Here is a 12,281-nt window from a genome sequence, read left to right as displayed (position 1 = left end):
ACCACAAAGGGTTCTATTACCTTAAAACCACCACCACCTTAGGGTTCTATCTTTACTACTAATAAGTAGTTTATTAGTATTCTTTACATTATTAATGAATAAACTAATATTAATGTATTTGTCTTATTAAATTAAAAAGTGCAATGGCGTAGCTTTAATTGATGTGCTCGAAGACCCTTCTGAATAATCATCACATTACATACATACGTACACTTAAAACGAGTTTACCTTTACTAATTTGCATTCAGAAATCTTGTGATCTCTTATCTTATTTCTCGGAATCAGCAATGCAACCATTTATCTAAAAAGTCTATGGGCTACATGGACCATTAAACACCAGGTGAACTGTTGTTCTCTTGCTGCTCGTCTGCACATTTCTTCTTTCACAATCTAAAAGCAGCTAAAGGCTCGTTTTCATCAGAAGCATAGTATAAGATGAATGTTGAAGATGTAAGGTAAGATACTGGAGCTATTTTTTATTAATTATATGTAACAAAATGACGAAATATAGATAAAGATAGAAAAAAAGGTTAATAATGATTTTAGAAAAAAAATATTAACCCACTGAGTTTCTTACCGGATCTTCTCATTTGAGGTCGCGTTCCGATCCGGTAGTAGTGAAAGAAAAAATATTGTAACTGACAATTTGTATGTACTTCCGCAGGCCTATACAAATATTTTATTTATTGATTTAAATCAAAATTACAGCTAACATTACAGATTTATACCTAATGCGTTAGAGTAAGAAAAAATAATTGTTATACATTAATAAATTTAGTGAATACAGTCAATTATAGTAAATTTCGGATTAATTTTATTTTATTTCAACTCACCAGCAATGAATTTGACAAGGAGCCACGCCTCGAAGGGAGTGAGCGAGTGGTGGTAGAGATGCAGCCACGTGATCTGACTCTTCTTCTTACGCAGAACGAAGAATATCGTGTCTGCGAACTCCGACAGCTTGGAGAAGTAGTAAACCCAGCAGAGATGCAGCATCTGTGGAGAGATGATATCTTAATTCAGTAGACTGGAACCTTAAAATATTAGGTTTCTTGATTGGCTTAATTTATTTTGGAAATAATAGAAGCTAATGGAATAGTCTATTAATCTTAAGTGGTCATTGACCTTTGTACACATGTGTAAAAGACGTCAAGTAGGATATGATTACTATCTATTATATGTACTCTCTATATATCGATCACATATAGATCGCTGATGGAGACTAAGTTAGAAAGTCTTACGATAGAAAATCGCAGATTTACACTGTTATAAATTGAAGTTAGGTTTTTGTAATGAAATAGAAGTGACAAGTGAGCCGGTATTGCTTGATGAAAGTAACTGCTGCTATCCATGGATATTGTGGTCAACCCCAGATAGGATTGGATTCGTACCAGAGGCCAGTTAGGTGTTATTCCTGAATAGTAAATGAATATTTGTATATGAATTTCCTGAATAGAATGCTTCATATAATCTTTGCTATACCCTTTAAGCTAAAACACAGCAGCGCTTAACACTGCTGAAAAATTTAAGGTAAAAACGAAAGTGACAGCGCCTACGACGTCGAACCACAATGGTCCAACCAATGTCTACATTTCATGCTGCCGTTGTCTACCTTGAAACATTCCTTAAAGTTAGCTTTAACGTATTTCTAATTTCAGCCAAGGTCAGGGGCGCTATTAAACAAATGGACATTCTATCGACAATTTCATATTGGCACACAATCACGATAACGTAACGGTCCGCGACCGCCGAAGGCCGTCTTTTCACTTTCGGTGACGCAAGCGCAATTACATCGCTTTCACTGACAAGTTCAAGTTGATCTTAAAGGTTCTTGCTTGTTTTACTAAGAAGTAGCAAAGCATATTATGGTAAGTGTGCATGATGGTATTGGGAATGCCTAATCAACTCTGTTTTCCTCTGTTCAGTACCCTTAGAATGAGTTTTTACGTTTTTAGAAAAATTACTGTTTTTGTTCTTGTTTACGTATTAATACATACATTTCCAATCAGCGCCCCTAGCGGACTGTATCGGGACTAACGTAAAAACTCATACTAAGAGTAGGTATTGTTAAGAATTACAACATTAAAATTTTCTCATTCTTAATGGAAATGTTTAATATTACGCCATATTCTATCAAACTGACCAAATATGTAGCCAACTTCTCTTAGTTCTAAGATAATTGTGAAGTACTTGCAAAGCGATCAATATCAATCCGTTTTCCAAAGTATTTATTTCATAGGGTAATTGTTCAGTATTTAGAACTGGTCGAAATACTGATTATAAATAAAAAGAGTAAATTCAAAATTTAAAAGGTTGACGTTTCTGTCATAACACACATTGTACGGACAGTCGGTATTCGGAATTCGTCACGGGACGTATATAGTATAATAATTATATTTATAACGGCGGTCCTGGGGACCTATTCGGGAATCGGGAGTGAGTGTGTGCATCAAGGACGACTGGTCGGCGAAGGGAGCTGCGCACCACTCAGCGGTATTTATACATTTATTCAACTACACTATCGTCACTAGCGCACAAGGATTCCAAATTCATTTCCGACTAGAAACCAGCGACCTAAAACTTTACAGTAATGCAACATAAATTTCGGATATAATAATAAGTACTAACTGAACTTACCTGCGTGTCGCTGGGACTTTGTCAAATATTAATTATTAAAGAGGTTTATAATTAAAGAGTTTATAAGGTCCTTTTTTTTTCTTCTCGAGAGGGAAACCTTCAAAAGGTACCGTGCCGTGGGAGCGACACGGGGTTATGTGGGACTTTTACCGCACTAAAACCCCCCCCCCGGTGGCCGTCCTCGGCGCTGCGTAGAGTACTCCGGGATCTCCAAAGGAATGCGACCGGAGTCCTCTCAGCGTACTGCCCCGTCGGGCTCCGCCCAGGTGAGTTTGTATCACCACACCGTCTGGTGTATGACAGAATGCGACCACACATAACGTCGTCCTTCCCGGGGTCGCTAACCAGGCGGTTTGAGCTCCCTGCTGCGCGCAACCCCGAAAACCCCATTTAGTCGCCTCTTACGACAGGTAGGGGATACCGTAGCCCTATTCTGGTCTCGGAGCTACAGGAACATTACAATAGTCCCTATGGTTCCTATAACTTTAAAATAAAAAGTTTATAAACACACTTACTATATGAAAATGAAACGTAGTGAAGAAACAAATCAACCCATCTATTACTTTCGAAAACTGTGTTTAGTTTGAGAGGTTATTTTTTAATGTTACTGCAACACTATACTAACGTGAGTTCGTAAATGGAGAATTTTGAAAAAAGAGACTGTTTTTCGGGCTTTTACTTATATAATTTGGTAAATGGTAGGATCTACTAAAGTCTTTTAGTAAAAGTAATATTTACACCTAAAGATGTAACTCCAGTCCAAAAAGCGTACCTAATCTACCAATTCGAATTTGATACGCGTTATATAGTTTAAACGCTCATTCAAAAGAGTCATGCTCAGGAAATACCGGCTGATGATAAGTACTCTCAAATTACGCAGTGTTACGCAAACTAACTTTCAAAAATCATGCCACTTCCAGTCACATGGCTGCACACCCTACCCGCTAGTTTGTCGGCACATCGTTATTTTTGAACGGATTTCTGAAGTGTGCCTTGCGTCATTCATCCGGCACATCCGGTAAGTTAACAGAATTAGAAAAACTCACATAATAAAAATTGTGGTAGATTATAAAAAGTAAAAAAACGATACTTAGTAGTAGTAAAAAGTATGGAATAAGAAATTTTAGAGTACTTTCAGGCATGCAGAAATCCTCTATTTATATATATTATATTTTCCTTCGTCGTTTAAACTAGCGATACCTCATTTCCGATACGCTCATGAAATAGACTTTGAGAGACGCTTTGAAAAATTTAATTCGATGTGAACTGCGAACCCTCTTTAAATAGACTGAATTTCAGACCATTAGGCTAAAATATTTTTATACCTGACTCGCCCAAATTTCGTATATACTATGTTCGTGAGTGCCAACTACCGTTTTGGTCTAGGGCTGTTAAATGGGCGTTGTAACCGCAATCGCAATCCGCATCGAAAACCTACAAAGTTTCAAAAATCTTTTTATTCGTCACGCTCTAATTTTATTGCTACCTCTAATTACTTCCGTAGTAATTATAAAGAAAATCCGACTACACTTAAAATGGCCGTTCCGTTTCCACAAATGCGTTTAAAATTACATGTCACATTCATGCTTGACATAATTAATGTAACAGACAATTGTATACTAAACTTATTTAAACAAATTATGTACAATAACTACGTAACTTTTAAAGATGTCTGAATTACTTCCGGGTTTGCAGATAGTAATTAAATACGAATAAAGAATCTTGTTAAACAACGTTGATTATTTATTTATAATAATTTTACGAATTATTTTCGTTTCATTATTTGGCGATAAATTATCATCATTGCCTATAATTTATTTGTCAAGTCAGTTGTGCATACATGATGGATAGATAGATGGAGTTTGGTCTATAGTCACATGGTTACAGTTTACTTCGTTTACTGGTGCAAGAAATATATTTTGATAAAATTGTTGATACTGTTTTTATAGCAAAGTTTCTATATGATATAGACGAGTATTAAAACAGATTTTTTTAGGAACTCCTCTCTCAGGGGGAATGAAAGCTTCTAAACAAAAATAATGTTCGTGTTCAAGCTTTTTTCTTAGCGAGAAACTTTGTTCATATTATAACGGATATAAAATATTTAGACAGGCCACGCCAATAATGACATTTCACTTTTGAGCGTGTAGAATAAACAAATGTTTCGAAAGTACGAAGCAAGTGGCATTCTGTGAACTTGACCCGATGTTGAAGAGCTATGAATGTGTAGATATGATGTATTAAAAAGAAAGTTTCTTTTCATCGCAGAACAGGTTTAGATTTGGGTAAAGGCATTAATATTTTTGTGAATACGCATTGCATGGGCATTTAAAGCATGTATTAATATTTTGTGTAATTCGTATTTATTGAAAATTTACATATGCTAATTAATATTTTAATAAGTTATGATTGCCAGGTCATATGATGATAATGGTAACTTGGCAATCATATCATCTTATTGATAATAATACATTGGTCTTTTGTAAAAAATTGTTTGGGGTATCCGCTACATCTTTTTCTAATTTCAATTTCTAATGACACTGCTGGGCACGGGTCTTCGCCCTGAATAAGAATAATATAGGCTATAGCCCATTACGCTGGCTAAGTGCTGAGGATTGAATAACAAATATCTTGGTATCTTAGAGACCACATTGGAAGAAATTCCCATTTTTGACAGTAAACTTTAATCTAAAATATAATACAGTGCCTAAAAGTGGGACTTAATATATTTCTGACGTTTAAAATATATTCACACATATATAGCATATGCAGATTCTCAAAATAATTGAATTTCTATAATTACTGAACTCTATGGGATTGACGGTCAAATATTAGTGTCATGTCATCTTTTACTTTCTATATATTTGCAAATGATTTGCAGAGACGAAAGAATTTCCTCTGCTACAAAAGCTAATACATTTATGTTAAAATGCCGCAAAGAAAGAAATGTTTAATGTTTATAGGAAGGCCTATAATATATTTCAGGTAGAAATTTAGTCTAGTTACCGAAACGAAAGCTATGGCCATATAACATTAAATTAAATGAAGACCATCTGCTATAACTATTTCTAGAAATATAAGTAAATATAATTATAAAATTTCTTGAAATAATTTTTGGGACTTTTCTTGTATAATGTTAACGCTGTATATTACTAAATATTATGTATTTGATCTCAAACAAATGTTCTGAAAAGAGACTTTTGATATTGGAAATCTTACCCTTCTCGCTTTTTCACTATCAGTGTAGTCCACAGGCTGGCACGACAGGCTGTAGTCGCCCCACCATCCAGACATAAGGTGCTGAAAACAAAATTTACAATTAATATAACGCTAGAGACTGCCAATCTACACCTATTTTTACACACAAATGAAAATAGATAATAAATACAATGTTGTACCAATTAGGTTAGGTTAGGTTAGGTTAGGTTAGGTTAGGTTAGGTTATTTTTTGGCGGCACGTATAAACTGTCAAATCTACGATGCTACGATGGTGTTAAATATGTAAGTACCCGAACTATTTCATGTCTATATCAACTTGATGCTAATTACGGTAAGCAGGATTGAACTGCTATTTGAGATAATAATTCAACAAACACAAATAAAGTAACTCGACACTAACGTTTTCGATAATAGATACTTAAAACATCACTAGGATTCTCTGTGGCATGGGTTCAAAAGATAAATTTAAATTCATTGATTTGATATTTAATCTGACTGGTCGTGGATCGAAATTGTATCTGCTATTGGGGTGATTACATATATTTAAAAAATCTAAAAATATTTAATAATAATATATTTATAAGAACATCGTATATCTTTGATTAAATGCCTAAGATTAAGTTAATACATTAATCTTTAGTTAATTACGAAATGCATTAACAAGATACCGAAACGAGCAAGTGTAACAAATTAAACATAAACCTTGAGTTGAAACCAAAAGAAACATTTCACGAAAGGAAGGCATCATCCGGCGTAACGTTGTTATTGTATCACAACATACAACGAACATGAATATACTAGAAGATTGCGTACTGTCGGCTTAGGATGTAGTGCGTGTTTGAACCGCGCCTTGACCGTTTTGGCAAAGAATGAAATTCGTATAGTTGTTCAGTTACATGGAATAATACCGTGAGATGGCGTGATATTCACTAGAGTAGTTTGCGGCATAAGGATTTTTTAGAATAATCTAACGCAGTTTTCTGAATAACAAGTTGAATCCAGTTTGTGACAGTATCAAGATGTCATAACTAGCAAGATACATAGTTAAGTCATCTAATTTTATTACAAATACTAACTTCGCGAAATGCTACAGATTACATAGTAGTACATACGATTTTAAACTAAAGTAATTATACTTAGGAAAACCTATTAATGACGCTACACTCTACATTAGAAATGTTTTTTGATGTAGATACCTACTTCTATTCTATAAGGTGTAATAGGAGTAACATTGTACGTATTTGTAGAACAGTGTTGTTGGTTCTGTCACGATACGTCATGTATTATGAAACATGCGATGTGCAGTGAAGTGTGCTTTGTACGGGTAGTTCCGATAGTGAAGACACATGACATTTGTTTATTTAATATAAATTATATCTCTGGTGTCAATTGAATCAACCTTACAGATTAATATGAAAAATCTATTATATTTATATTGAAATGAATAAATAATGAATTATTTTATAATACAGGTAAGAGCAACAGACGAGCATGTAGTCCATTTCATGGTACTTAGCTACTGCCACCTATAGACATCTGTATTCAACCCGAGATGAGATAAGATTCCTACCCAAGATTGCCCATAGATGCGTTGCTACTTTGAGGACTAATTCGGAATTGTATAAGTGTCTCTTCCTTACCTCACCCTTCAGATCAAACCAGAACACAGCAGCGCTTAATACAGCTGTTAAAAAGCCGAAATAGGGATAGCCTACTGGATCAAACCACGATGAGTCCTACTACTTCAAACACTCAATGACAATGACAAATATATCGAAACTTTATCTTTAAATATTATCACACTATTCGGTCAATAATCATCATCATTGTTTAGAGAATCTTAATTTAATCACACGCCAATATCCCCTTAGAATCAATCAATTCACCATAGCTTGAAGACAATGCTGGCAACTTTGCACAAGAACAGCGCTTACTGACCTTAAGACCTACGTAATAAGATTCAGGCTAACCACAATAGTTTTTGCACACGTCACGGGTGCCTGCCTAGGAAAATGATTTAATGACGCACCTTGACACCGCTAGGAATGACGAAATAAGGTATTTGTCGTACTGAGAAGAAATGATGATAGTGGACAGATATAGTATTTGAAGCGATGATTTATTATAATACTGAATCAGCATACGAGCATGCACCTCATGGTCAGTGGCTACTGCCACTGATGTTGGCATCAGATCAAATATAGAACTCCGAGGTTCAAGTGGGGAAGCCTCGGAAGTATGTTTCCTTTACCACACTCTTCATACCAGAATACAGCAGTGATTAACACTACTGTTCGTAGGCAGAAATTGAAGCATTTTTGGAATATATTTATTTCATAGGATATGTTCATCCTCAGTTTACAAAGAGTAATTTAAAATGTACTTCCAAGAACGTTTTACCGTTTAGTACCGTTTTTATTATTTTTATAAATATTTTGACGGACCTTAAACACAGATTTAAAATGTAATAATTAAAGTGAGGTAAATAGATTAAACAAAACTCTCATATTTCAGAACCGAGTGAGCGTTTTTTCCACTTTGATAAACTTGTAGGAATCCTGCATATAAAATAAAACCACACGTTCGTAAAACGTTTACGATTACTATTTTATTGAATTATCAGTGGTGTCCTATGCGACTTTTACATTTTTAAAGCATATATAGAAAAAAAACTACGACTTTATTACAAAAATATCTAACTGCAACCATTTTTTTATAAAAACAATATTAATATTGAAGACAAAATTTGTAATAAATAAAGTATAAGTATCGTTTATCGCTGTCTCTTTTGATGTGACATTGGTCTTAAATGACGAAACGAGATATACTTACGCATTAGTTCTCTTGATGACAGATCCAAGGATAGGGACAGTAGGTACTCGTATGTCAAAATAATTCACTTTTTGTTATGGATATTATTTCAAGCACAATAGAAGGTCAATTGCCTAATTTGGTTTGTCCTTTGGTACTGTTTTGGTAATTGTGATGTGATGTCACAGACTTGTGGACAATGATGGGTACATTTGGAATGAAAGGTAGAAGTATTATTTGATCGGGGAGGTACTACAGTCACACCTATTTGTAACGTGAAGCATCCCTTGCATTTTTGTGGAATGATGTTGTTGCCAGAAAACTTATATCTAGGCGACCGTTTCGGTCACAAATAGTGGCAACATACCTGGAATCGACTTTAGTTAGATGTCCAGTTATATATAGACTTGGTTACAAATGTCTATCATCAAATGGACTACATGCTCGTTTGCTACTGAATCTTACATATTAACAGGATCTGAAAGGCATAACCAATCTTGGCATGCAGGGGTCCAGGTCGTAATTTGGGACTGGAGCCTGCTCGCACTGAGCCTGGGTTGATGGCCTACCCGTATACATCCCGTATAGATTTTCCAGTAAAGTGGTAACAACTGGAACCGCATTCGAAAAAAATGCCCTCTAACGTACCTATAAAAGCTAGCGGTTACCCATCCCACTTCCGACCACGGCCGACGTTGCTTAACTTTAAACTTCACCTTACTTATATCGTAGATTTGTAGAACTCACCTCATAAAACATGTACAGAGACAGCAGAACTTGAAACGCGTTGTAGGCTACGAGGATGTTCTTGATCTTGAAAGGTTTCCGGTTGGCCATCCACAGAGGCCCCGCCATCACGAACGCGAGGTAGACCACCACCATCGCCAGGGTCGGGAGGGGCGTGTCGAACAGGAACCATCCTTGGACGCGAGGGTCTGGAAAGAATGGGGAAGTTAGTCTATGAGATTCTTCTATGGGTAGAACCCTTTGTGGCGCCAGGCAAGCAGCCGTAATGTAAAATGTTATGACCGGTGTCCCGCGTTTAAAAGTAATAATATACTGAAGATTTCATGGGTTTCAATTTTTTTCATAGAAGCTTAGTCATTTTTTTAATGATAGCAGTTAGTTAGTTAAAGTTAAGTTATTTTTAGTAATATTAGTTAATTGCCAGTAAAAATCCTTTAAAAATCGGTCCAGCCGTTTCGAAAATAAGTCTGAACAAAGAGTCTGACAGACTGACAGATTTTTTTTTCTTTTAAAGAAAGGTTGGGAAATTGCTTTAGTTAAATGTTTCATGTATATGACCGGTTTCCGTCGACTAGCTAAAGCTGCCACACCAATCGATCGATGTTGATCGATTATGGTAACAAGTGACGATCGACAATATAATTATATTCCATTTTATTTTTATTATATTCAATTTAATTTCTTCACTACGTACATGTCTTATACATGTTTCATGAAAGAAATGAATTATATTCAATTTAATTTCTTCACTAGGTTTTACACGTGTTTCATGAAATAAATAAATCACGTTTATCACCGACTTGTCGGTCATTATAATGAATTATCATTTTAATCTGTTGTGTACAAACAATGTGTGTAAATGAAATAAGTTATCAAAAATAATGACTAACACGGATTCTTGTATTACTTACTTGCATAAATACTACACTTTAATGTGGGAAAAATCGTTAAAATTTTAATTCTTACATTTTTTACTCATTAAAGACTGATTAATGTTTGCAATTATATCTCTATTACATCTTATTAATTTCATCTACATTACATACAAAATGTAAATTACATTATCAATTTAGTATAATTTGTAAGTATTGTATTATTTAAAGGAAAGGTATTTTTGTAATGTAGTTAGCGTTATAACAGCAGAGCGCTACTAGCTGCTATTTATAGATAGTATAGGAGTAGCAGGCGAGGATGCAGTCGACCTGATGCTAAGTGGCTACTGTCGCCCATGGACATAATTAACCCCAGATAGGATTTGATATCCTACCTGGGGTCAACCACAGATGCGCCGCTACCTCTGAGGACTAAGCTGGAACGCCTCGTAAAAGTAGGTCAACCCTTTGTGGTTCGACTCCGGCGGCACCACCGCCACACCTATTTCTACCTAATAACAGCAGTGTTAGGCGCTGCTGTGTTCCGGTTTGAAGGGTGTGGTAAGGGAGACAGACTTTTCCGAGGCGTTCCAACTTAGTCCTCAGGGGTAGCGGCGCATCTGTGGCCGACCTCAGGTAGGAATATCTACTCCAATCTGGGGTTGATTACAGATGTCCATGGGCGGCAGTAGCCACTTACCATCAGGTGGATTGCATGCTCGTCTGCTACTCTTATATTATATAAAAAAAAATGTTTTCTAAGCGTATGTATATTTCAGTTTTTGGCGCTTCCGGTAATCCAAAAGGCTTGATGCAATGCAACATAATATGAGGTGTCGTTAGATTAATTTAAATGGTGAGATCTATATTTTCTAGCAGTCGTGTTTTTTATTTTTTATGTGTAGAATGGTTATTTTTTTTATAAAATAATAGTTATTTTATAAAATATATATATAATCATTCTGTTTAGTTATAGTTGAGTTGTTACTTCCGGTGGGTATAACGGTTAATGCTAATGTAGATTTCTGAATGGAATTTAGTTGTTATATTATATAATAGAATGTGACCTTAATGCGAACTTAATGCGTAATACAAAGCATCATAATGTGTGCGTTATCTGGGGCAAAAACGAGGAAATATATTATTTTTGGAAAAATAGATCTGGTTTTGTAATAAAGCCATCTTGATCCTAACTAATCACACGATAATCATCAAATTGCAAGTATAGCTACATAATTATATTTTTATTAACAACGAATATTGGCAACTATTATTAAGAAACGGTTACTCTGACTTGACACTCTAAATAGTACAAGTTGAACGGTGTATTAAATTTAAAAATAATATAACAATATTACCAATTCTCAATATTAAAATATTTTATCAAACTATTCTATCTGACATCTGTAATCAACCCCAGATAAGATTAGATATTCCTATCTGAGGTCGGCCACAGATGCGCCGCTACCCCTGAGGACTAAGCTGGAACGCCTCGAAAGTATGTCTCCCTTACCACACCCTTCAAAACGGAACACAGCAGCGCCTAACACTGCTGTTATTAGGCAGAAATAGGTGTGGCGGTGGTGCCGCCGGAGTCGAACCGCAAACGGTTCTACCACCTAAACCTATCTAATCTATTTGTATTTCTAATCTATTCCATTTGTATTTATATTTCTGTATTGGTGTACGAATGATGGTTAATGTTAAAATAAAGTGTTAACATTAAAACAGATTTTCGGGTGCCACTTAATACCATACAATATTGCAGTATTCAATAGAACAACAATTCATAGTTATTTCGGAGTCTATAAATCCTATGCAAACTTATTGGCTGTTGTCTGTTGGAACTGTGGTCTATTCATCATCATCATCATCAACCCATTATTGTCCCACTGCTGGACACGGGTCTCCTCGCGTAATTAGAACGATTAGGCCATAGTCCACCGCGCTGGCCAAGTGCGTATTGGTAGACTTCACATACCTTTGACATTTTTT

General features: G+C 35.4%; 1 protein-coding gene across 5 annotated transcripts in view; it reads right to left on the bottom strand.

Annotated features, from left to right (window-relative positions):
• LOC140750746 (very long chain fatty acid elongase 7) overlaps positions 1-12,281 on the bottom strand; it is a 44,614-nt gene that overhangs the window by 11,660 nt on the left and 20,673 nt on the right. For all 5 annotated transcript variants that reach the window (XM_073084450.1, XM_073084449.1, XM_073084448.1 and 2 more), the window contains exons 3-5: positions 9,415-9,602; positions 5,857-5,937; positions 834-996 (exon numbers count right to left, since the gene is read on the bottom strand). In XM_073084450.1, coding sequence (XP_072940551.1) covers positions 834-996; positions 5,857-5,937; positions 9,415-9,602 — 432 coding nt within the window. The remainder of the gene's footprint in view (positions 1-833; positions 997-5,856; positions 5,938-9,414; positions 9,603-12,281) is intronic.

Source organism: Epargyreus clarus, unplaced genomic scaffold (assembly GCF_041222505.1).
Source record: "Epargyreus clarus isolate Ecla_fem2 unplaced genomic scaffold, WU_Ecla_fem_2.2 ptg000021l, whole genome shotgun sequence".
In the NCBI taxonomy this organism is placed as follows: domain Eukaryota; kingdom Metazoa; phylum Arthropoda; class Insecta; order Lepidoptera; family Hesperiidae; genus Epargyreus; species Epargyreus clarus.
This window is presented reverse-complemented; position numbering and strand designations above follow the sequence as displayed.